This window comes from Coniosporium apollinis, assembly GCF_000281105.1.
Source record: "Coniosporium apollinis CBS 100218 chromosome Unknown supercont1.41, whole genome shotgun sequence".
NCBI classification, from domain to species: Eukaryota; Fungi; Ascomycota; class Dothideomycetes; genus Coniosporium; species Coniosporium apollinis.
This window is the reverse complement of record NW_006913303.1, coordinates 22,453-48,046: the sequence shown is the minus strand read 5'-3', so window position 1 is coordinate 48,046 and position 25,594 is coordinate 22,453. Positions and strand designations below refer to the sequence as shown.

The 25,594-nt window shown below is 44.8% G+C and overlaps 9 protein-coding genes across 9 annotated transcripts; 5 read left to right on the top strand and 4 right to left on the bottom strand.

The window, feature by feature from the left end:
• Nucleotides 1–542: 542 nt before the first annotated feature.
• Nucleotides 543–2,731, top strand: W97_07468 (AGC/AKT protein kinase; the record flags this gene model as incomplete). Its single annotated transcript, XM_007785337.1, has 6 exons — nt 543–564; nt 618–761; nt 810–1,584; nt 1,639–2,054; nt 2,102–2,466; nt 2,534–2,731. The coding sequence occupies 6 exons, from the start codon at nt 543–545 to the stop codon at nt 2,729–2,731; spliced, it is 1,920 nt and encodes a 639-aa protein (XP_007783527.1).
• A 762-nt stretch (nt 2,732–3,493) lies between these two features.
• Nucleotides 3,494–5,328, top strand: W97_07467 (glucose-6-phosphate isomerase; the record flags this gene model as incomplete). Its single annotated transcript, XM_007785336.1, has 4 exons — nt 3,494–3,993; nt 4,065–4,598; nt 4,654–4,902; nt 4,953–5,328. The coding sequence occupies 4 exons, from the start codon at nt 3,494–3,496 to the stop codon at nt 5,326–5,328; spliced, it is 1,659 nt and encodes a 552-aa protein (XP_007783526.1).
• A 315-nt stretch (nt 5,329–5,643) lies between these two features.
• Nucleotides 5,644–6,823, top strand: W97_07466 (uncharacterized protein; the record flags this gene model as incomplete). The annotated part of the gene is made up of 4 exons (XM_007785335.1): nt 5,644–5,807; nt 5,865–5,880; nt 6,002–6,095; nt 6,180–6,823. The coding sequence occupies 4 exons, from the start codon at nt 5,644–5,646 to the stop codon at nt 6,821–6,823; spliced, it is 918 nt and encodes a 305-aa protein (XP_007783525.1).
• An 806-nt stretch (nt 6,824–7,629) lies between these two features.
• On the bottom strand, nt 7,630–8,112 carry W97_07465 (uncharacterized protein; the record flags this gene model as incomplete). The annotated part of the gene is made up of 2 exons (XM_007785334.1): nt 7,630–7,693; nt 7,748–8,112. The coding sequence occupies 2 exons, from the start codon at nt 8,110–8,112 to the stop codon at nt 7,630–7,632; spliced, it is 429 nt and encodes a 142-aa protein (XP_007783524.1).
• Nucleotides 8,113–8,298: 186 nt separating this feature from the next.
• Nucleotides 8,299–9,221, bottom strand: W97_07464 (uncharacterized protein; the record flags this gene model as incomplete). Its single annotated transcript, XM_007785333.1, has 2 exons — nt 8,299–8,882; nt 8,975–9,221. The coding sequence occupies 2 exons, from the start codon at nt 9,219–9,221 to the stop codon at nt 8,299–8,301; spliced, it is 831 nt and encodes a 276-aa protein (XP_007783523.1).
• Nucleotides 9,222–9,441: 220 nt separating this feature from the next.
• Nucleotides 9,442–10,727, top strand: W97_07463 (uncharacterized protein; the record flags this gene model as incomplete). Its single annotated transcript, XM_007785332.1, has 3 exons — nt 9,442–9,565; nt 9,615–10,580; nt 10,633–10,727. 3 exons carry the CDS (start codon nt 9,442–9,444, stop codon nt 10,725–10,727), a joined length of 1,185 nt encoding a protein of 394 aa, XP_007783522.1.
• A 427-nt stretch (nt 10,728–11,154) lies between these two features.
• On the bottom strand, nt 11,155–11,919 carry W97_07462 (3-oxoacyl-[acyl-carrier protein] reductase; the record flags this gene model as incomplete). Its single annotated transcript, XM_007785331.1, has 1 exon — nt 11,155–11,919. The coding sequence occupies one exon, from the start codon at nt 11,917–11,919 to the stop codon at nt 11,155–11,157; it is 765 nt and encodes a 254-aa protein (XP_007783521.1).
• Nucleotides 11,920–12,449: 530 nt separating this feature from the next.
• Nucleotides 12,450–14,009, bottom strand: W97_07461 (uncharacterized protein; the record flags this gene model as incomplete). Its single annotated transcript, XM_007785330.1, has 4 exons — nt 12,450–13,160; nt 13,211–13,332; nt 13,384–13,507; nt 13,557–14,009. 4 exons carry the CDS (start codon nt 14,007–14,009, stop codon nt 12,450–12,452), a joined length of 1,410 nt encoding a protein of 469 aa, XP_007783520.1.
• Nucleotides 14,010–14,617: 608 nt separating this feature from the next.
• On the top strand, nt 14,618–16,550 carry W97_07460 (uncharacterized protein; the record flags this gene model as incomplete). Its single annotated transcript, XM_007785329.1, has 6 exons — nt 14,618–14,763; nt 14,785–15,249; nt 15,305–15,934; nt 15,996–16,114; nt 16,164–16,268; nt 16,333–16,550. The coding sequence occupies 6 exons, from the start codon at nt 14,618–14,620 to the stop codon at nt 16,548–16,550; spliced, it is 1,683 nt and encodes a 560-aa protein (XP_007783519.1).
• Nucleotides 16,551–25,594: the final 9,044 nt, after the last annotated feature.

Sequence of the window (25,594 nt, the reverse complement as noted above, 5' to 3'; positions counted from 1 at the left end):
GGGGAGCGATGAGATGTGAAGGCACAAAGTGAGTCTGTAGTAGATCTACTCAATAGTCGGTGCAGAGCAGTGTGAGGGCGGTGGTGTTGTTGTTGTGAATGCGGATATTACGGCCTTTGCCCGTGGTGCAGATGGTGGCAGTTGCGCAGTGCGAGGTGCGCGGTGTCGTTGCCTTAGAGGCCGAGCTTGGCACAACGGGCGGCCTTGGTGTCGTTTTCCCCCCCGTGGCTCCCCCCAGTCCACGGACGCCGAGCCCCAAGGCGGGACACAACAGCCCGCAGACGACACGAGCGAGAGTAACATCCACTGCCTCACTGAACCTCTCTCATCCACACTGTATTACCGCCACGCTCCACTTCGCAACACGACTCCTTCAACACTTCACTATCTCCGCTGTCTCCGCAAGTGCACGTCTCTCCGTCAACACGTAGAACTTTGTCGACCGGCAACCAACGTCTTGCCCCTTCTCCACCTTTTGAGGGGCGGTACACCGATTGCGTATTTGCGCACCAGCCCACCAAATCCGTGTCCAGACAACCACCATGTCTTGGAAACTCACCAAGAGTATGCGGGAGACGTGGAAGTGGCTATCTGCGCCTCGTTAACACTTTACACAGAACTGAAGGAGACCCATCTGGCTCCCCTGGCCAACACCTTCAGCCGTTCCTCCTCCACGTCCACCATCGTCCCAGAGCAGCCGAAGCAGTCGAGCACGCCCAGCAGCACAACTAGCCTGGATTCGAGAGATCCCAATGGCATAGGTAGAAGAGCTGTTTTCGCCAGACAGACCACTGGCTAATTTTCTCCAGCTGCCTCTGAGGCCAATGCAGTTCCTCCACCGCCGCCATTGAAGCCGGGTATCCTGATCGTCACTCTCCATGAAGGATCCGGGTTTGCCCTGCCGCCAGGAGCGGAGGCAGCGTTTGCGGGATCAGGCCACCACCAGGGATCCCTATCAACAGGCGGCGGCTTCTCTGTCGCAGGATCCATGCGGCCAAGCTCTGGCAACGTAGGCTCCTACATGGGCTCTGGCCGGCCGCAGTCTGCGGCAGGTGCCATTAACGCCGCCCCGACTGTGCATGGCCGATACTCTTCGAAACACCTTCCTTACGCGCTTGTGGACTTCGACAAGCAGCAGGTCTTCATCAACGCCGTGTCTGGAACGCCGCAAAATCCCGTCTGGGCGGGGGACAACACGCAGTACAAGTTCGATGTCTCCCGTGTGACAGACCTCGCCTTGTCGCTCTATATCCGCAACCCGAACGCGTCGCCGAACGCTGGCCGTAGCGAAGACATCTTCATTGGCACGTGCAAGGTGAATCCGAGGTTCGAGGAGGTCAGGCAGTACGTCGAAGACCCAAAGATGAGCAGAAAAGATAAGGAGAAGGCTGCTGCTGCCCATGCTGAGCAAGGGCGAAACTTGGGCCAGAGCGGCGTTGAATGGATCGACATTCAGTATGGATCTGGCGCTATCCAGGTTGGTGTGAGGTTTGTTGAGAGTCGGCTGAAGTCTCTCAAGATCGAGGACTTTGAGCTGCTGAAGGTCGTCGGAAAGGGCAGCTTCGGCAAGGTCATGCAGGTCAAGTGGGTCACCGAGTAGAGAGCGATAATCAGTCCGTTGCTAACCTCGGCCCGTAGGAAGAAAGACACGCACCGGATATACGCACTCAAAACCATTCGCAAGGCACACATCATCTCGCGCTCTGAAGTTGCGCATACTCTAGCGGAGCGCTCTGTGCTGGCACAGATCAACAATCCCTTCATTGTACCCCTGAAGTTCTCCTTCCAATCTCCTGAAAAGCTCTACCTCGTCCTCGCATTCGTCAACGGTGGCGAGCTTTTTCATCATCTGCAGAAGGAACAACGCTTCGATATCAATCGCGCACGTTTCTACGCTGCGGAACTGCTGTGCGCGCTGGAGTGTCTCCATGGCTTCAACGTCATCTACCGCGACCTGAAGCCCGAGAACATCTTGCTCGACTACACCGGCCACATCGCATTATGTGACTTCGGTCTCTGCAAGCTGGACATGAAAGACGAGGATCGAACGAACAGTAAGCCTTATCACCTATAGACTCTGTCTCAGCTAACGGTATGTCAGCATTCTGTGGTACCCCCGAGTATCTCGCACCGGAACTACTCACTGGCGGCGGTTACACCAAGACGGTCGACTGGTGGACGCTTGGTGTCCTCCTGTACGAGATGCTGACGGGACTGCCGCCCTTCTACGATGAGAACACGAATGAGATGTACCGCAAGATCCTCACAGAGCCGCTGCACTTCCCGGGTCCAGAAATCGTCCCCCCAGCAGCGCGCGACATCCTGACCAAACTCCTCGACCGCAACGCGGAGCGCAGACTCGGTGCAAACGGCGCCGCGGAAATTAAGGCGCACTATTTCTTCCACAGCATCGACTGGCGTAAGCTGCTGGATAGGAAGTACGAGCCGAGCTTTAAGCCGAACGTGGTATGTGCCACAGTCACCGGAGATCATCTGCGCACGACTTGAGCTGAGCTGAGCTAACCATACGCAGGTCGACCAGATGGACACGGCAAACTTCGACCGCGAATTCACCTCCGAAGCACCGACGGACTCTTACGTCGACGGCCCGATGCTGAGCCAGACGATGCAGCAGCAGTTCGCGGGCTGGTCTTACAACAGACCCGTAGCAGGCCTGGGCGACGCTGGGGGCAGTGTCAAGGACCCCTCGTTTGAGGGCTCGGTCAGATAGGTAGGCGAGAAAGGGGCTGGCGGTCCAAAAGCAAGCACAGGGTCTTACGAAGTTGATGAACGAAACGAGCAAGCACGCGTCGAGGCGGGGGCATAGGGGTGGTCTCTACGCTGGTTGATGGGCATGCGGCGTTTCTTGGGATCACACGAATCTCGCTCTTTGCATGGCCGTTTTGGGATGGGAGGAGGTGGAACTCGTATAGAGAAGAGGACTGCATGGGGGGGGGGGGGGGGGGGGGGCTTGCGGGAAGGGCTGTTGTATCTAGCTCTTGCAAAGCGTCATAGCTTCGTCGAGTGCTCCTTCTCGTCAGGTTAGCAGATGGCACTCGTATGCAGCAGCCCGCTGTGCGGTGTTTCTAGGCATGGCACTATACATGTGGTGTGGTGTGGTGTTCGAGATGCTGATGCTGATGCTTTGCTGGCCCTTGGACCCCAGCCCGCCCGTGACGTCGGAGTCGATTCTCATCGCCCAAGGGCCCCACCATCCGTCCTTTGAACCCCGCCAGAGCTTCCGCCGACATAGGGATCGCTTCCACTCTCAACACTCACGACAACACTCAACATAGTCTCTGTCTACATAAATTGCGCCGCGATCTATTTGTGAGTCCCCCCCAGCTTTACTGCTTTACTGCCTTCTATCTATCCGACACAGCAGGTCGATTGCTTGGAGATATCAAACTGACTCCGCCAAGGCAATCGAACCCAGCTTCGCTCTTCTAATCTACCGTGCTCGCCGTGCACCGACCGCTACTTCTACAACACAATGCCAGGCTTCGCCCAAGCCAACGACTTGGAGGCGTGGCAGAAGCTCGCCCAGCACCACCAGAAGCTTGGCAAGGACATTGTCCTGAAGGAGTACTTCCAGAAAGATCCCCAGCGCTTCGAGAAGTTCAGCTACACATTCAACAATGAGGCGGACAACTCGGAAACTCTGTTCGACTTCTCCAAGAACTTCATAACCGAGGAGACCGTGGACCTGCTCGTGCAGCTGGCCAAAGAGGCCAAGCTGGAGCAGTTGCGCGATGACATGTTCGCGGGCGAGAAGATCAACTTCACCGAGAAGAGGGCTGTGTACCACGTCGCGCTGCGCAACGTGTCGAACCAGCCTATGCAGGTTGACGGCAAGAGCGTGGTTGAGGAGGTCAACAGCGTGCTTGACCACATGAAGGAGTTCTCCGAGCAGGTCAGGAGCGGCGAATGGAAGGGCTACACCGGGAAGCAGATCAAGACCATCATCAATATTGGCATCGGTGGCTCGGATCTGTAAGTGCACCCACTTTACTGCGCTCTGTACAGCCCCGATGGTTCCCCGTGCTAAGTAATGCTCTATGCAGTGGCCCGGTGATGGTCTGCGAGGCGCTCAAGGCCTACGGCAAGCGGGACCTGACAATGCATTTCGTGTCGAACATTGACGGTACCCACATTGCAGAGGCCCTCAAGGAGTCGGATCCAGAGACCACGCTCTTCCTCGTGGCCTCCAAGACCTTCACTACCGCAGAGACGACAACTAATGCCAACACTGCCAAGCACTGGTTCCAGGAGCACGTCAAGGACGATTCTGCCATCGCCAAGCACTTTGTTGCGCTGTCCACGAACGAGGCGGAGGTGACCAAGTTCGGCATCGACAAGAAGAACATGTTCGGCTTCTCGGACTGGGTCGGCGGCCGCTATAGCGTCTGGAGCGCTATCGGCCTGAGCGTAGCTCTATACATTGGCTTTGACAACTTCCATGAGTTCCTCGCGGGCGCACACGCGATGGACAAACACTTCAAGGAGACGCCGCTGGAGAAGAACATCCCAGTACTGGCGGGTCTTCTAAGCGTCTGGTACTCCGACTTCTTCGGAGCTCAGACCCACCTTGTCTCGCCGTAAGTCCACGGCGGAATGTAAAGCGGCCCAATCACGTTGCTGATATGTTCGCAGATTTGACCAGTATATGCACCGCTTCCCTGCTTACCTGCAACAACTCACCATGGAGTCGAACGGCAAGGCCATCACCCGAAGTGGCGACTACGTCAAGTATACCACGGGCGCCGTCTTCTTCGGCGAGCCAGCAACGAACGCTCAGCACTCGTTCTTCCAGCTCCTTCACCAGGGTACGAAGCTCATCCCTACTGACTTCATCCTTGCGGCCAAGAGCCACAACCCGATTGAGAACAACAAGCACCAGAAGTAAGCCTTCCTGCCGCTCGAAAAAGAAGGCATCGCTGATGATTTTTTAGTATGCTTGCCTCCAACTTCTTCGCTCAAGCCGAAGCTCTCATGGTGGGCAAGACACCCGACGAGGTGAAGGCAGAGGGCGCGCCCGATGAGCTGGTCCCGCACAAGACCTTCCTGGGCAACCGGCCCACGACCTCGATCCTCGCAGATAAGATTACGCCGGGCACGCTAGGCGCGCTGATTGCGTACTACGAGCACCTGGTCTTCACGGAGGGTGCCGTCTGGAACATCAACAGCTTCGACCAGTGGGGCGTCGAGCTCGGTAAGAGCCTGGCGAAGAAAATCCTTGCGGAGCTGGACGAGGGTGGCGAGGCGGGGAAGCATGACGCCAGCACGAGCGGGCTCATCAGTGCGTTCAAGAAGAAGGCTGATATCTGACTGGGTCCGGCGAGCGACGCGGATAGGAAGACGGTTGGGAGCAGACTGTAGGAGAGACGAATGCGACGGCTTGACGGCACCGAAAAGTACATAGATCGAACATGATGGCTATTTTGCCTCGGAACAGTGTGTGTAAGGAGAGGACGTGACACCGATGCTTTCGCGGCGATGACCACCTGAACAGAAAACGTCGCTTGCGTTCAGCTTGGCTTCCGCGGAATTTTCCTCCACATCGTGATGCCCGCGCTTTTACGAATTCAGACTACGTGCCTCCTTCAAGCTTGAGCATCTCCTTGTTCTCGACTACCTTGAGCCATGAGGCGCTTCTCGCTCTTTCCCTGGCTCGCCTTTACCGCGCTGGCCGCGTTTTACGTGTCCCTGGCTACGGCGGTCTCGGGCCAAGAACCTTTGAACATCCAAGAAAAGACTGCGTACAAGCTAGGACAGGCGATACCAGTCAGCTGTTTGAATAGGACGATGTAGGTAATAGCGCTGTGGGAATCCTCGCGTGGATTGATTGCTAACGTGCTGCGCAGAGATACCGGCGAGCATGTATGGCACCTCCGCGAAACCCCCTATTCGCACCGATGGAACCTCCGACAGAGAGCAATTGAGGCAGTCGATACGGACGTGACGATCTCAGGAAGATGGCTGACATGTACTGGCGGTACAGATCACAAACGCTCAAGGAGAGCTACAATACATACCCTTTCCGACGTGCAGCGAGACGGGCAGACCGCTGGAGCTTTACTTCGGCGTCGAGAAAGGTACGGCATGCCTTCTATACCTCCCTCTCTCTGCTACAAACTCCCCACGCGCAGAGTACACAGGAGCTAACCCCCCGACCCCAGACGTCAACTGCACAATCGACTTCATCACCGACCCGCTCTTCCACCTCCTCGAATTCTACGTCCACAACGACGCCCCCCTAACCTGCCGCATCCCCTCGCGCCCCCTGCCATCCTCCTCCTCCACCTTCTCCCCCTCCGCCGCCGTCGACGCATCCGCCCCCGCCGGCACAGCCTACATCCCCCTCATAATCGCACTAGGCGGCATCCTCCAATCCTCCCACATCCACGTCGCGAACAACCTCAACGTGCTCCTGCACGCCGCGCCCCTAGCCCTAGCCCCAGGGACCATAGAAGCAGCAACAGCATACAGCGTGCATACGCTCACGCAGCACACGCGCATCGTCATCGGCGACAGTCTGCCGCTGCGGCTGAGCGTGCGCTGGTACCCCACCACGGCGCTGCCGAGTGGGTGGACCGGGTACGGCGGGCATTTGTACCTCAGCACGCTGTTTTATTGCGGGTGCAGCGCTGGTGCCGCAACGTTGATTTGCATCGCGTATTTCAGGGGGGTCGAGCTGCCGAGGAGACTCAGGAGCTATGGGAAGGAGAGAGCGTTTGGGAGCGAGGGGGGGAGGTACGGGGGGTATGGCTATGGGGTTGCGAATGGAAATGGGAATGGGTATGGGATTGGGAAGAGGGATTAAGGGTTGTGTGGAGGACAGCGTTTTTTGTAGCGAGAGTTCTTTCTGTGCAACGATCTTGGCAGAGCCTGTGATTGCCACTGCTTTACTCTACGAAGGACGTGATGTTTTGCGAACAAGCCGTTGCCGCTTGATCGCCGACCACCGACAACCAGGATCAAGCGGTAACCCCTTGTTCACTAAAACCCGCGTCCTTCGTATGCCGGCCTTTGCGGTAGAACACCTGATTAGTAATTGCAACGGCCAGAGTTGTTTTCACGGAGTGGTAGGTATACCTCACTTCTACAGTCGCCCATCCGGGAACGCTGACAGCGTGAGGAATACTTTAGCGGTTCAATGTTTCTATATATCAACCCTCTTAGACCGCTCGAACTGATTCACGAGCTCGAATACGCCCCTTCGAGACGGTTGGCGGGACTTGAGGAAAGGGTACATGCAACCAACGACTACTTCGATAAGGGGACCAGACCGTGGTTCCGTTCGCGGAGGCTCAACGGAGAAAAAGGTGAAAACCGCCAAAGAGGGCGTTGAGGTGACGAAGACAACGGAGGGGAGCTGTGGAGGAGTAGATATGAGAAAGGGGAAGGCGAGTAGAAGCGTACCAATTCAAGGTGCTTACCACCTGCTGGGTTTGCGAAGCAGTCTGCAGTAGTTGACACCTTTCGAGCCAGTAAACGGTTGAGCAAACTCGCCTACCCATAGGCCTTTCTAGTGTATGGATCTGGGTATAAAACAACAGACGCAATCATTGACTTCGTCGAGGATTCCTGAAATGTAGTCCCATGGTCATGTAGCGCCTTAAGCGCCCTTCAATACCCATACTCCCATAGATCCTTCTGATACGCCTCCGTCAAATTCTTATCCTCGCCGTACCTGTACACGATCAGCCTCAACACCCCCTACAGCACCATCTCTACGGTCACCTACTTCTCCTGCCACTTCACAAACCCCCCATCAAGCACCACAACCTTCTGCCCCCAACTCTTCCTCTCAACCCTCAGAATCCGATCCCTCTCCCGAATATACCTCAACGCAGCGCTCGGCCCCCGCTGCTGACTCAACGCGCAGTGGAACACCACGGTCTCTTTATCCTCGAGCGTACGGATGAGCTCGGGGATCTTGAAGTCGAGAGATGAAGAGGGGACGTGCATGGAGCTGCGGATGTGGCCGCCGACGTGGTCGGAGTCGCGGACGTCGATTATGGCGATAGAGGAGGGGGAGGGGGTGCGGAGACGCTGGGCCAGTTCGTCGCGGGTTATGCGGGGGAGGTTGGCGATGGTGACGGAGGACATCTTGGAGGAGAGGAGTGGGTAGGGGTTGGAGTGGGAGTAGAGGAGGTGGGCGTCCATTCGTTTGCAAGTGGGATGTTTCTCATAGTGGGGCATATATGGTACGGAGGTGTTTAAAGAGGAAATCACACAACGCAAACCAAGACAAACCCCTTCTGCATAACAAGAAACACGTCGTTGCAAGCAAGACTACAGCTTCGCCTCCTTCCACTTCGGTTTCCTCTTCTCCACAAACGCCCTAACCCCCTCCTTCATATTCTCCCCCCTAATCAACCTCGGATACCACGTCTCGCCCCAGATCCTCGTCGCATCCTCCGCCCCCATGCCCTCCCACCCCATCTTCAGCCCCTCCCGACTCACGACAACAGCATCAGGGCTGTTCTCCGCAACGCTCTTCGCCATCTCCACCGCCGCCTCTACCACCCCTCCCTCCTGCACGACCCTATTGATCAGCCCCCAGCTATCCGCCTCCTTCGCGCTGACCGTCCGCCCCGTCAGCGCCATCTCCATCGCCCGCGGTCGCCCGACTGTGCGGATGAGCCGCGGAAGCGCACCGGCTAGAGCGACGACGCCGCGCTTGACTTCCGGCAGAGCGAAGGTCGCGCTTGGGGACGCGAGGACCATGTCGCAGTTTATTATGATTTCGCAGCCGCCGCCGTAGGCAAGGCCGTTCACGGCTGCTATCACGGGCTTGAGGCCGGAGCGTCGCGAGAGGGCGCCAAAGCCTGAGGCGGGCATGGGGCGGGGCTTGGATGTGCTTTGGGTGTCCCATTCTGGGGGGGAGTGTGTTAGTGGTGGGTTGGTGATGCTTGGGTTGCTTTGCAATCGGTCATATGGACCAAGTGACGTGGTCTTGAGTACACACCTTTCAGATCAGCTCCAGCACAGAACGCGCGCCCCGTCCCGGTGATGATGCCCACGCGGATTGAAGGCTCCTCGTCCATCCAAGCCCACACCCTATGCAGTTCTTCATGGCCGTCTAGGTTGATGCAATTGAGCTGTTTGGGTCTGTTGAGCGTGACGAGGAGGATCTGGGGTGACGGGAAGGAGAGGATGGCGAGCTTGGTGGGTGGTGGGTGAGTGCTGAATTGCGGCTTCGAGTCTGCTACCATTATGGTGGCTCCAGTATTTAGGCTGGCTGCTGGGAGAAAGCGTCCAGACGGTGAAGCTTCATGGTGCTGAAGCCCGGGCTGCAGTTGGCCGATGCGGGGGGGGGAGGCCCTGCTGCGGTTCGATGCTGGGGGTTTTTGGCCGAGGTTGTCGGTGATGCTGATGCAGATTCATGGAGAGTTCGTGGAGAGGCCGTGCGCGTGGCTGCTTGAACTTCAAGCCATGTCACAGATCGAGCCGCTAAGTCCAGCAGTCCCTCAGGATGAGGTCGATCGCCTTTGGAGGAAGCTCGAAGATACACGCATCCCCAAAGATCCTATCGTTCCTGACGCCGGCGAAGATTATGGTCGATACTTCTGATGTATGCTTTCAGAGCATCGACTGACGTACGTCAGGCCCGTCCATTGAATGGATCCATAAGCTCTACAACATCTGGCTAAACGACTACAACTGGCCCACCGCCGCCGAGAAGATCAACTCATGGCACCACTACACCACCGAGCTCGAAGGCCTCCGCATCCACTTCGTGCACGAACGCGCAGATACTTCGTCGTCCTCTAAGCCCGTTATTCCCCTTCTTCTAGTGCACGGCTGGCCGGGCAGCTTCTACGAGTTCTCCCGCGTCATTGGACCGCTCACAAACCCATCGTCGACGTCTGATCCAGCTTTCGATGTTGTCGTTCCTTCCCTGCCAGGCTACTGCTGGTCGCAGGGGCCCCCACGAGGCTTCACGCTGCAAGACACTGCCCGCATATTCGACCAGCTCATGAAGCGGCTTGGATACGGTAGGTACGTTGCCCAGGGCGGAGACTGGGGCCACTGGGTAGTGCGGGAGCTCGGAGCACGGTACAGCGACTCCTGCGTCGCCCTGCACACAAACTTATGTCCGACCGCGCCGCCCCCAGGCGAGGAGCCAAACGAGCAAGAGAGAATCAGTGAAGGACGCATGAAGTGGTTCACCGGTGAGCCCGGTAACGAGACCCACATGGCGTATGCCATCGCGATGCGGACGCGTCCGCAGACCATAGGCGTGGCGTTCTCAGACAACCCCGTCGGCATCATGATGTGGGTTGGGGAGAAGTACAACGAGATCACGGACCCGTCTCTCAAGGACTTGCAGAACAAACGCTTCAATCATGATGTTCTTACTACGATCTGTTTGTACTACTTCACCAGCCCCAGTATCATGACGAGTATGCTGTCGTATTACAACAACGTGCGGCATGAAGAGTATGTCGAGTTTGACACAAAAGAGGAAAACTACATCAAGGCTCCGTTCGCGTTCTCGAGTTTCAGATGGGATATCGGACCTACGAGCGAGCGGGCGGTCGCGAGGACGGGCAATCTGAAGTGGTACAAATGTCAGTCGCCTATATACCGCAGTGTGAGAGATCAAACATTGACGTGCTGCAGGGAGGGACTATGGCGGGCACTTCGCTGCATTGGAAACCCCCGATGAGCTCGTGTCTGATCTTCGAGAATTCTTTCCTCAGTGGTATGGCCAGTGAGCTGTCAAGCTCGTGGACGCTCAGTCGCGCTTCTGGCGCGAGCGAGCTAGCCCCTAAGAAAACTCGCTAACCTTAAAATTCGCCGTGAACTCCCCAATGCACAACGTTTGCTACGATTTCTATAATGATTATTTTACCGCTAAGGATACCTACAATGCATCCATGAACTTCTCAGCGTCTCCCTTTAGGTCGCTTGTGTTGGCCATTCGATTATCCTCCAACATCTCCACTCTGTCAATACTGCCTGAGGCAGCGCTCCACCGAGATAACAAGAGGCGATAGGCTCCAGAATCGCTGTGGTCTACCATGTTCATCACGTTCACCGCGGTCCTCATCATGATCGTTCTGCTCATAATTCGTAACAGGTAATGACATTGTCACGAAATAAGTGTCCGAATCGTAAGCCAAAAGACCTAGTAATCTACCATTAGTCTATGAAAAGACCTCCGTTAACAAACAAGTGCTCCCCGTTGACCCATCTCGCCCTCTCTTCACACAGAAACCCGACCGCATACGCAATCTCGGTAGGATCCGCCATCCTCTTCGCCACCGGCGTTGCATCAATAGTCGGTTGAAGGATCCTCATCACTTCCTCTCCCGCATTCCGAAAACCCTCCGTCATGGTAGGGCCCGGCGATACAGCGTTTACAGTGCAGCCATACTTCGGCGGCAACTCCTTAGCCCAAACCTTGGTAAACGAGTCGACCATTCCTTTTGTACCAGCATACAGCGTCTGCATTGGCGGCGGACCTCGTGACGAGACACTCACGATGTTGATGATGCGTCCAGAGCCCCTTGTCAAGTGCTTCAGTGCAGCCTGCGTGAGAAGAAACACGCCCCGTCCGTTGAGATTGACGAGCTGGTCCCAGTGCTCGAGCGTTTGCTCCTCAAACGGTAGATTGATGGCCAGTGCAGCGTTGTTGACTACAATGTCGAGCTTTCCGTAGTCGGCGACCGCGCTGTTTACGAGGTTCTGTGGTCCGGTTACGGTGGACAGGTCGGCTTCGACTGCGATGCTGCGTGTGGGTAGATTGCGCGCCAGCGCTTCGGCCTTGGCACGCAATGATGGGAAGGGATAGTTAATAACGACACTTGCTCCGCGAGCGGACAGCTCCGAGGCGATCGCGGCGCCGATTCCAGAATCGGCGCCGGACACAAGGGCAATTCTGCCGGCAAGCGTTTGGTCGACCATTAGACGTAGCTTGCTATTCCGGTTCGAGTGCAAAGGCGATGTTGTTGGGAAGACGAGAAAGGCTTGTCGACCACAACTTCTTGATTGCGTACCCCGAAACGTAGTCTCGAAGGGCGACGGAAATTGATTAAAAAGCTACCGGCTTGTTTATACTGCGAAATCTAGATACGTGATTGAGTTTCTCACACGTCTCGTAGCCTTCCAGCGCCTTTGACCTTGATGAAACGCGCGCTGAGGGGCCCCGTGGAGCCGTAAAGTACTGATGCACTGCGGAGGCTTCCCGACGATGTCCACATCAACTTCGGGCCCGACAGACGCTCGTCAGTACCTGGCCCGTGATGAGCTTGTTAAGTTGCTAAGGAACCTTCTACCGTTTGAGCTGTACATCTGCCACACCCAAACAGTCAACTGACGCTGTACAGGCGCCAGCCACGGTAAGCTAATTCAACGCAGTTTCATGATTTTATCTACCTCGCCAAACACGTTGTCTGAAGAATGTCCGATAACGCACATGCGGACGGCACGCAAACTCATATCTTGGCCACTACCTGCCACTCATGTACATTCTCCAACCCATTCAGCCCAGATTTATCCCCCACATCGAGATAACCACATATTCTCGCCAACGGATCCCAATCCCTCCGAAGACGCATCAGCTTCTTTCCCTCCTCCTCTCCCCAAAATCTGGTTCTGCGGGTTTGAAAGTCTGAATCACCGAGGTATGCTCCTTCCGACCGTGTCTCGACATCCTTCATAATGTCCCTTACCCAGTTCTGGCACCGCTCGTCGTCTTTTTCGTCTTCCCAAATCGTATACAGCGCAAAATAGTGGTCCGTCTGCATGCTGAGAGCCATGTCGGGAAGTTTCCGCCTACTAACGGGTGCCATCGAATACCAAAGAGTAAATGATTTTCTGTGAGGCAGCGTAGTGAACGCTGCCTGCAACGTCTCGGCTACGTCGGCATCGTTCGAGATGTAAGCATTGTCAGCGCAGTAGCGGTAACCGCTTGGGTTAGCCGCAGCTTGATCCTCATATTCCTGTTTCAAGCTGGTGGGGTTGCAGAACCATTTGTTGACGGTGCCTGGAGGATGGCTGTCTTCAGCCTCTTGCAACGCTTTACGTGCCTCTTCTTCGCTGTTTTTGAAGGTGACCAAGAGCACAGTGATGCAGATATCCGGGCTCCCCGGAGGGTAGCTTCCTACGACGACGATCTCAGTGTCATCGTCGTATTCGGCCGTGATCTGACGTCCATTTTCAGTACCTTATCAGATACTTGAGCGGTGGAGCTTACGCCTAAAATCCAATTCATAGCTTTGTGGTATTCAGATTTCTGATAGGTATATGCGGATGATCGCATGTGGGAATAACATCGCCGTGTCTGGATATAGAACCGTGTGACGATCGCAGGAAAACCTCATCATGTCAGCAGCTCCAAATCGACCCAAGGGTTTGAGCAGTCCTTACCAGGTCCCGCGCCTCGGGCAGCCCAGAGCAACTCGCTGTTCTGGTTGGCATCGCAGTGAAGAAGCCTTCCATCTCCCGTGACAACGTCAATGGCGACCACATTCTCACACGCCCAGCCCCAGTTCTGCTGCTGATCAGCAACATGTTAAAAAACAGGACGAGGTCAATCCTACCTTGCAGTTCCAACCCATTCCTCCTTGCAGGAGAAAGCCCCCTACGCCTACATCCGGGCAGTGGCCACCTGCAAACATAAGTCCTTTCTCGCTGAGGAAGCCGTTTAGCATCCGTCCGGTCGTGCTTGGAGACACCTTGACGATTCCTGTCTTCTCATCGAGGCTTATTTCTTGGAGTTTTCCCAGATCGATAAGAATAGCATCGTCTCGGACGCTCCATGCCGCCCAGCTGTGACCGCCTGAGCGAACGGAGACGCGACAGTTTCGCTCGATGGCTAGGCGGACAGCATCGACTACATGTGATTCGTGTATAGCTTCCACCACGGCGATGGGAAATCTCTTGGGCCTGCGCTGGTTGAACACCCTGTCGACGCGAGCTTTTTCGTATGCCTCGGTGTTTGCGTCTGATCTCCAGACGATTAGAGAATCTAGAGTAGGGGGAGAGTCCGCCATGTTTTGTTTGACTCACGGAGTCACATACCGTTCCTCCACCGAAGTACAACCACTATGATGTTTTCATACACGTCAACCTTATACTCTGATCTTGTCTGTTGCCCAACCCCATTCTTGCCGTCGCAGCCACGAGCTACCCCGATCGTTCCGTGTGGGGTCAATGCGGATTCGTTCGCAAGTATGTCTCCACCCCCACATGCCGCTATGTATTGCCAAGTTTGCGGGGCCCCGCAAAGGAACTCTAGGTACCTGATCTAGATCGACGTAATCCAGTTGAAGGTCTGAGGGCGGGCTAAAGAAAAACGTGGCGGGTTTGTGTACGGGTTCAAGGCGGTTAACAACCGCCGCGTTCATCTTAACCCGCCTTCAGTCGCTACCTGGACCCGCACATTTTCGGGTGTCCACCACCTTGCTACTCTCTGTGCGCTGTTTGGGGAAGCCCTTGTCGAAGCTGAGGTTACAGACTTATAACTCACCCTTGTCCGTGATATCTAACAATGTTTCCATCTAGCTCATCAGCTATCTTTAACTTCGAAGGGCTAGACGATTGTCGTTGGCGTATAGTTGCGCGGCGACGTCTTTAAGGGTTACTACTGCATTCGTTCGGCATGAAGGCTCAGAAGACCTTCGACAGAGATGCTGCGGAACTTTCAAAGGTGGAGACTCTTGGGTCTCTTCGACTGCGACATCATGAGACCAACGAAATCATTCTGATCCCAACTCCCTCGAACGACCCGAATGATCCCCTCAACTGGTAAGGGATAGGTGATGAGAGGCCTGATCATCATATAACCTTAAAGCTCACTGGTTACAGGTCCACCGCCTATCGATATTATATCGCTTCGCTATTGTGCCTGGCTATTTTCTTCTGCAACTTCCTTGCAGCTGGCCCGACGGTTGCTATCATAGACATCACTATATACTTCTTCGGCCCGCCAGGACCGAACTTTGTCGCCCACATATCCAAAGTTGCATATTTCTTTACGACGACTGCCTTGCTACAAGGCATGGGTAATCTCATCTGGATGCCTCTCATTGTCAAATACGGCCGACGACCTGTTTATGTCTCCTCGTTCATCCTATACACCGCCTGCGCTGCTTGGGCTGGGGGAGCAAAAACATACGGTAATGAGCTTGCGGCAAGAATTATCATGGGATTCGCCGCCGGCGCTGCCGAGTGCATGGCTCCATTGACCATTGCCGACATCTTCTTCCTCCATGAGCGAGGCACAATTATGGCGTAAGTGTGTCAAGAAACGATTCTGGGTGGCCCTCCGAGACTGACAATCCATCAGCCTCTATACATGTGCGCTGTCTTGCGGAGTCGGTGGAGGCATCATCATTGCCGGCCTGATCACAATCAGACATGACTGGCGTATGATCTACTGGGTTGCAGTCGCTCTGATCGGAGCCGCAACCTTGCTTGTCATATTCACTTTCCCCGAAACCAGTTACAATAGAAGTGGTGCTACAATTACTGGACTGAATGCTACGTCCGAACCTTCAGCTCTCCACGATACGCGTAGAAGCCTAAAAGAGAAACCTCAATTCGTGGAAGAAGAGCACCATGCACTTACTGTGGCACTCCAAAAACACTCCTACTGGCAAGACTTACGCATCTTCACGGGCACGTACACGCAGGAATCCTTCTGGAAGCTGTTCATTCGACCAGTCATCTTGCTGTGCCTACCCCCAGTGCTCTGGGCCACCCTGGTTATGTCAGTTACGATAGGTTTCCTCGTTGCTATCACCTCTAACTTCGCAACCGCCTTCGAAACGGTATACCACTTCAAGCCGTGGCAGTCAGGGCTGTGCTTCATTGCATCCATCATCGGTTCATTGATTGCTATTTTCTTTGGTGGTCATCTGTCGGACCATATCGCAGACTACTTCACTCGGCGAAATGGAGGTATCAGGGAGCCAGAGTGAGTTGGCGTGGCTGGCTGTCCCCCCCTACATATCTGTAGAACTGACACGAACATCAAGGATGCGTCTTCCTGCACTAGCGATCAGCGTCGTTACCGGCCCTCTGGCGCTGATCTTGTACGGCGTTGGCATAGAAAAGCAACTGCATTGGATGTGTGCAACTGTTGGTCTCGGATTGTGTAAGTTGCCTTCTGCTTGGAAGACAGCTACAAGCTGACCTTTTGCTAGTAAACTTCACTATTGTGCAGGCTACAAACGTGACACTCGTATACACAATCGACGCCTACCGTCCAGTCGCAGGAGAGATTACGGTAACGCAGTTCGCCTTCAAATGTGCGTTCCTACCCCAGATCTTTTCTAATCTTCGATCTTTGTACTGACATCGCTCACGCGACAGCGGCGTTTGGGTTCCTACTATCATTCTACACCAACCCTTGGATTGCTAGGTCTGGCTACATGAATGCGTTCGGTACTATGGCCGGTATTAGTGCTGCGGTGATGCTCTGCGCCTTACCCTTCTACTTCTTCGGGAAAGGTATCCGACATGCAACGTGGCATTGGCCTGTCGTTAAAAGACTCGCGCATTGGTCTGAGGATCGAGAAGTTGGCGAGTAGCTCTTTATGAAGCTTAGCCCTCTAGCGATAGTGTTAGTAGCGACTCATATTTGCGCCCTAAAGGCCAGACTATAACCAATACACTAGTAAATCGCTTACTCGCTTAAAAAGTCAAATCTACTCGAGACTATTTAAGCGCTCCAAGTAGCTCTTAAGTGTCTTAAGTAGAATTATAAATCTTAATCGAGTCTTAAATTATTCTTTGTTTTAAGTATTAATAACTTATCTATAAGGCTTAATACTAATAGTACGCGTCTATTAAAGTATAGTAGTATATAGTTAGTATAAGCAATAAGGTAAACTCCATATAAGACGCTACTTTATATAAATACTAGAGCTACTAGATTCTTAGTTTAGATTAATTTATTTAGTTTATTAAATTTACTATAACTCTTATATTATATAATAAAAAAGATCTCGGCGCTTAGAGCTACTTAGAGCACTTAGAGCTTCTAAGTAACTATATCTACTTGTAAGTAGCTTGCAAGCAGCTTAGAATATACTAAAAAACTTAGAATACTCTAGATATCTAGAATAGCTCGATTATCTAAATTATCTAAATTATCTAAATTATTTAAATTATTTAAAATAATCTGAAACATCTTGAAGCTCCGCTTAGTAAGACTTAGTATACTTAGTTAGTAGCTAAAAAAAAACCAAAGAAAAGCTTTAAGTCTAATTTAACTAGAAGAATAGAAGAGTATATAATAGAATTAGTTTTGAGAGTAAACTTTTAATAAAAATAATTATTATCTACTAACCTTATAAATTTATTAATATTATAGCTCTTTACACTAGAGGGTAAAATTCAAGTAGAATTAGAAACTTTTAAAAATTAATTACTTACTAAGTAATACTAGCTATTTTAGGTACTCTATATGTTTTAGTTATCTTAGCTAGTTTAGATAGTTTAGATATTCTAGATATCTATACTCTAAGTGCTTTAAATATTCTAGACTAAAGCTAATTTTATAATTTAAGTACCTGAATTTTTCCTGTATTAGGAAAAAAAATTTAGATGCTTAAAGTTACTCGAAGCACTCGGAGCCCGCTCTAAACGCTTATAGCAGATCTTAGTGTACTAAGCTCTATTTAGTTATTACTAAAAAAGATTAAATAAAGCTCTAAGTCTGATTTAACTAGTAGAATAGGGAGAATACATAATAGAGCTAGTTTAGTAGGTAAACTTTAATGAAAACAATTATTATCCGCTTAATTTTTAAAAACATAGATATATTACCTATTTCTGTAAGAGAGTAAGTAAGAAGAGAAACTCCAAGATTTTTTACGTAATTTATGTTTTTTGCTTACTAAGTAATTTATACCTACCGCAAGCATTTCGATTACTTTAAGTGCTTAGATGCTTATAAACCGCTCGCCGAGCGCTCCAAGCCCGCTTAGAGCGCCTTAGATATCTTAAATATCTTAGATTGCAGCTAATTTCACGAGTGCCTGAATTTTTTTCTAATATAACATAACGAAAATCTTTATTATTTCTAAAATATTAGAGCTACTTCTAAGATCTTAGAGATACTAAATCTATATCTATCTTATAAGCTACTTATAAGAAAGCTTATATACTTAGCTTACTTAAGTTTCTTAGATCTATTAGAATACTTAGAATACTAAGAGTTACTAAGCTACTAAGTTACTAAGCTACTCTATCTAAGCTACTTAATTCATCTAGCTCTATCTAGCTCTAAGTCTATCTAGCTATAACTACTATAATGTATAAAAGCATAGCTATAGAATATACTCTAAGCTATTAAACTTCTAAAAGAAAATAAGTTTAAGTTACTTAATATTGAAAATATATTTATTTTATAACTACTAGCTAGAGAGTGAGAATTAAGTAAGAAATATAATTCTAAAGATTCTATTTACTAAGTAGTATAATAGCTCTAAGTATTCTAAGTATTCTAAGAAGTATAAGAAGATTAAGTAGACTAGGTACTTGAAGCTAGATCTAATAAACTAGATTTACCTCCTAGCTAGATATAGCTAAATCTAGTTTATTACTAAGCTAGATCTAATAGATTAGATCAAGCTATATTTAGCTAAGAGGTAAATCTAATAAACTTAAGATAGATCTAATATATTAGATTTAGCTATATATAGACTAAAGCTAGTTAAGCTACAAAACTTTCGCTAAGATATTATACCTATTCTATATAGCTATATTTAATAACTATTTAAAATAGTTTCTTAGAGCTAAGTGTTATTAGAACTAGACTTTAATATTACTTAGTATCTATATTCTCTATTACTCTAAGATTATATACTTTATAGTAAGAGTGTTCTTTCTATAAGACTAAGCTACAGCTCTTCTGTTTTTTATACACTATGTTATATACTCTCTAACTAATAAAATTCTAGTATCTAGAATCTCTATATTATAGTATTATAATATACTAGCTAACTATCTCTAATTGTAATCTTACTATAATATACTATAATACTTTTTACTAATACTTAGTAGTAAGTTTATATCTATTAGTGATACTCTTAATCTATAATAGTCTACTTTTTACGTTATTATTATATTTTTTCTTTCCTCTCTAGGTATTTATATTACTTAGTAGTATTTACAAGTATAATAGGTACTTAGAAATATATTAGAAGAATTTTTTTTCGAATACTTAGAGTCGCTTAGAGTACTTAGAGCCTTTAAGTAACTCTACTTACTTATAAGCTACTTATAAGTAACTTATAAGCGTTTTAAGTACTCTAAGTACTTAAAATAGATTTTAGTATACTAGGTCTACTTAGTTATTACTAAAAAAAAATATAGCTTTAAGTCTAATTTAACTAGTAGAATAGAAAGAGTATATAATAAAGCTAGTTTAGAGGGTAAAATTCTAATAAAAACAATTATTTTCCACTTAATCTATAAAAACGTAGATATAGTATCTATATTTAAAAAAGAAATAGGTATTAAGTAAAAGAGAAAACTCTAAGATTTTTTTATATAGTTTATATTTTAATTTATTTATTAAGTAATTTATACTAGCTATAAGCGCTCTAATTGCTCTAAGTACTTGGATACTTATAAACTACTTACTAAGCGCTCTAAGCCTACTTAGAGCGTCTTAGATATCTTAGATTATAGCTAATTTCATAAGTATCTAAGTCTTTTCCTATTACTACTTATTATTATAAACTTACTTACTATCTTTATAATAAGAATTTTGTTATACTAACTTCTTATAAGTACTCTATATCTACTAGGTTACTCTATAAGGCTAATCTTTTATTTAAAAAGCATATAGAGTATCTTCAGTTAAATAAACACTAATTATTAGTAATTACTTATACTAAATATTTATTAGATATTTCTAAGGATTATATATTTACTATATTAGTGTTTTGTTTTATAGCTCGACCATTTCTAAGATACTTGTATATAGCTCTAGTCGCTTCGAGCTAGCTTTAAGCTATTAGATTTTACTACTAGATTCTTAGAGCTAACTTTAAGCTATTTAAGCTACAAGATTTTACTACTAGATTCTTAGACTTATATTAAAGCTACTACGCCTAGAATCTTTTAGAGTATATATCTTACTTGATTTTTATCTTTAACTAGTAGAGGTAGAATAACTATATTTTAAAAATTAAGTAATTTAAATTTTTTTTTAAGGTTTTACAAGCGTATAATATAAGCGAAGCTCCTTCTATATATAGTAGTAGTAGTACTTAAAGCTAAATAGACTTAAAGCTAGATAGAATTAGAGCTAGATAGAGCTAGATAAATAGAGCTAGAGTATAGTAGCTTAGTATATAAGGTAGCGTAATTTAGATAAAAAGGCTTAAGCTAGTAGCTTTCTCGTAAGTAGCTTAAGTAGCTTATAAGATAGATATAAGCTTAGTAGCTTTAAGATCTTGGAGGTAGCTTTAAGATCTTAGAGGTAGCTGTAAGATCTTAGAGGTAAAAAAATATTTTAGCTAATATATTAATATTCTTTAGAGAAAATACTAAAGAAAGAGATATATAAGCATTATTATAAATTAAGAGGGGCTAACAATATAGTAGCTATAGTATAGTAGATAGTTGCTACTATAAAAGCTACTTAGAAGTCTTCTAGACTCTCTTAATAATTTAAAAATAAGTAGAGTATCTTAGTATTCTATAAGCTTTCTTTTGTTAAGAAAGTAGAATTAGAGTATAAGAAGTGGTATATTATTATTTTTACTCTCTATTTAGGCTACTTAGAATAATAATATATTTTAGCTAGTTTCTAGTCTATATTCTTCTATTTCTTTTACTACTTCTTTTTTTAAGGTTTTAAACTCTTATTATACTTCTTTGTAACTTATTTACTTTTATTAAGATTAGTGTATAGTTTCTATATTCTCTTTAAGTCTAGATGGCTTTTTTATTTTATAAGAGATTAATATTTATTATCTTTAAACTTAGTATTATTATTTAGAATTTTCTATACTTTATATTATTCTTTTTATTCTACGAGGTAGTTATCTAATATCTTAGCTAATACTAGTATATTAGAAGATACTAAATACATTTTTAATTCTTCTGGTAAATGAAGCTTACAGCTTATATTCTTAATTTTTTTCAAAGATTCTAATTAAATATAGCCTAGTTCCCTATATATCTTTATTATTTTAATATATTTTTTATAGAAGGTAAGCTTTATTTTCTCTCTTTACTATAGATGTTCTATATCTACATTTCCTAGAGTAAAATACTAATTGATATAAAAGATGTTTGATATTTTTTTATAGTTTTTAATATATTGATAATTTTTTTTTACAGTTAGTCTAGCTAACTCTACTAGAGTCTAGAATTTCTTAAACTTATATTATATTTAGAAATAGTATCTATAGTTAGTGTAAGATAGTATTTATTCTATTAGCGTATTTATACTTTTATTATATACCAGCTATATAAGTACTAGTAGTAATACCTAGTTTATGTATCTATAATCTATATAACCTCTTAAGTACTACTTAAATACTTAGTTTATATACTCAATCTATCTAAGATACCCCTTACAGGTAGGCTCTATATTAGTATTATATTCTAGAGAAAAGTGTGTACTAGTTTCTTAGTACTAAATAATTATTTATATTATAGAATATATACTTTCTTTATTAGTTAGTCTATAGTAGTAAGTATAGAATAGTGTTTTACCTTTATTAAGAATTCTTTAGAAAGAAATAGTTTAATAATAAAATCTATGGTTATAAAAGCCTATAGCTATATTAATATTACTACTAATTGTATTAATCTATATAGATATAATAGGTTACCTTTATCTTATAATATAGATTATATACTATAATATATTTCTCGATCTTTCTTCTTATTCTAGAGAAGAAGTAGATTTAGCTAATTACTTTAACTATCTTAAAGATCTCTTAGTATTTCTTAGTTAGACTATTATAGTTCTATTAAATAATCTCTATTTATTAGGCTAGTAGTATATACACTAGTATATGAAAAAATAGTAGCCTTTATTGATTTATTCCAATTCTTTAAGGTTTTTAGGAAGTGCTTTCTAAGTATAAGTATTTTATATATATGCTTTCTAGATCTAGCTCTTAAGATTATTGTTTACCTTTATTATAGTAGTAGCTAATATATATTAATTAAAAGTATTTTCTTATTTAAGTACTATTGTAATATAAAGCTAATTATTTAGAGCTTTTGTTTAATATATAGCTTACTCTTTTACTAAAAGTATCTACTTTTATATTTTTAAAGCCTTTCTAGTTGCAAATTCTAGAATAAAATATTAATAATTTCTTAAACTATTATATCTATCTTTAGTTTAAGATCTTAATAGTATTAAAGTATACTAGATTCTTATAATCTATAAATACTTAAATTAGATACTTTACTTCTTTTAAATATACTATTTATTACTTAAAAGCCTAAATAATAGCTAGTAGCTCTTTATAATAGATTATATAGTTTAGTTCTAGTCTACTAAGCTTCTATAGGTTTAATACTACTAAATAATAATAACTAGTATCATTTTATTAATTTAGATATACTTTTATAGCTAGATCTAAAGTGTTTATCTTAAGAATAATTTTCTTAGTTAAATTAAATGTTATTAGAACCAAGTTAGTACTAAAGTATTTCTTTAGTATATTAAAAGCTTTATTAGCTTTCTAGTTCTACTAGAATTCTTAATTTTTCTTTATAAGATTAGTTAGTAGTGCTATGATTTAGAAGTAGCCTTATATTCTTTTTTTATGGAAATTCGCTATTTCTAAGAATAATTATATATTCTTTACTAACTTTAGAGTAGACAATTTAAGTACTATCTTTACCTTAGTATTATCTATCTTAAGATTCTAACTTATAATAGTAAACTTTAAGAATTCAATTTTCTATTAGTAGAATTAACCTTTTTCTAGCTTTATCTATAATTCCGCTTATCATAGCGTCTAGAAGACTTATTTAATATGCTATATATATTCTTTTTTATTCTTTGAATATATTGATATATTATTAAGATAGATAACTATTAACACGTCTAAGTATTCCTTTAGAATATTATTAAGATATACTTAAAATATAGTAACGAATTTCAAGTAGAGTTAACCTCGTGGTAGTATTATCCCGAACCAAACTTCTATTAGATAAAAAACCAATTTATTAGCTAGAGAAGTCCGAATTTCTAGAAACCTTAGTAGATTACTATCTAAAGTGATTTAGCTCGCTTATTTATTTATATAGGTCTAGAATATAACACTAGCTTTAGATAGCTACTATAAGAGATTATAATAACTAGAGTAATTACATTCTTAACACGTAAGTATTCTAACCTAGAATAATAGTAATCGCTAAGACGCTTCTATATAAAGAATGTATCTAGCTTATAATAAAGTCTTTCCTTTAAAGTAACTACAAAACTGCTACTACCGCCGCTTGTTTCTATAGCCTCTATCCTTACTTATTATAATAGCGTCTTATCTATAAACACTAAGCTATAAAGGATGCGCATGAGGCTTAAAAGTATTTAAGTAGTTAGTAAGAGTAAACGTTTAAAAAGATAGTCTTTTACCTTATTAATTACGGCTTTCCTCCACGATTTATAGTCCTCTAGTAGATAGCTTATAAGATTAAAAAACAAGCACACGAATAGCTTTAATTACCTAGTATTATAAGAGAATTAAGTAAAGGCTAGTATAGTATCTTTCTTAAGCGCTATTCTTAGCTTACTACTAGACACGCGCGAGCGCTTAACTAACGCTAGACTCTAGCTAATAATAATTCTAAAGCTGTCTAAATATACTATACTACTCTCTATAAGATTCTTAATAAGTATAGTATCTAGCTAGACAAGCTATATAATATAGATAAGTCTAGCTTCTTAATAGGCGTAGCTAGATTCTATAAGATATTTATACATTATACTAGTAAGGAGTTTTTTAAGATGATAGAATTATAGCGCAAGTAGGTATTAGTTATTAAGATAATTAGTAGTAAGAGTAAATTATACCCTTTCTACCTTATTCTAAAGATAAAGAAGGCTTTAGCTAACGCTATAGATACTATATAGGCGCTCTTATCTAGCTATATAATTAGAGTATCTAAAAATAGCTAGATAAACAGCTAATATACTATCTAGTAAATAGAGTATTTCGATACTATAACACGCTCGACTAATAGCGCTAGTAATACTAATAAGTAGCTTCTACTAATAGATAGATATAAAAGCTATCTTATACTAGATTTTATTAAGTATTACTAGACTTACAATATTATACTATTCTGTCTACCTCTATATACAACTTATTTTCTTTAGCCGCTAGATTTCTATATATTTAGCCCTCTTAAGACCGCCTACTCTAGAAAGCTAGATAGCTTTATTTAAAACTAAAATACTAGTATCTATAAGAAAGAGTTTATCTAGCTATATAGCCGCGCTTAGAGCCGTGCAATTATAAAGCTAAATATTCTTAGTTCTTTTTAAAAAGCTAGCCTCTTACTATTTAATAGTTAGCAAGTTCTCAATAAGCTACTTCTACTACTAAATTCTCTATTAAATTCTTGATTAAATCTTCCCTTAGATTTACTACTAAATTCTTTCTCTTATTCTTCTAGCTACTTAATTCCTTCTACTACACCACGCACTAGTATTAAGCGTTAGCGGTATATAGATCTTATTATAAATATAACACTAATAACCTATAGACGCCTAGCTAGTTAGCTATATAAGGTAGTAGAGAAGTAAGAGGTATAATTAATTCTAGTTTAGTAAGATAATAGAGATCTTTAGACTTTGAAATAGGAGATAGAGAAGCGGCGCTAGTATAGAGCTAAGGTAAAAAGAAAACACCTCTATAAAGATCTACTCTATATAAGCCTAGAGATTGTCTAGCAAAAGTGTAAAGAGGATACTTAGCTAGCTAAAGAATAATAGCTACGCGCTATTTAGCTTTAATTAAGAAAGAAGTAGCGTAAGAAAATTAAGCTACTTAAGGCTATTATTACTAGCATTAAGCTGCCACGCTATAAGAAGCTAACCGCTATCTAAAAGCTATATCTAACTAGTTCAAAAGTTAAGAATTAAGTAAGAGAGGTAGCGCTTACTATTACTAAAGTAGCTTAGAATATAGAAAATACTATATAGCTTAAATAAGCTAAATAAGCTCTAGTAGTACTCTATCTATTATAGAGTCAATTAGAAAGTCAACTATAGAGTTAATTGCAAGACTAAGAGCCTAAGAATAAAAAGAGTAGTAAGGTGAATAAGAATTACGAGTCTAATAGTAAACTAGAGTAGTTAAAGCTCTACTAAGCAATCTATTTAAAAAGCTATCTATATAGAGACGTTTAGCTTTATTTTTAATCTATTATAAACTAGTAATTTCAATGCACTATGTTCTCTATCTTTTACTATAAAGCGCTTATATATTTTAGTGAAGAGCAAGGTGCGTGATATTCTAATTATTAAGTGAGAATAATACTACTCTAAAATTAACTCTACCTGAAATATATTAGAGGTATTAGTAAATCTAGATAATATAACTGTATGCTTATAGAGTCTAAATTATACTCTTATCATAAT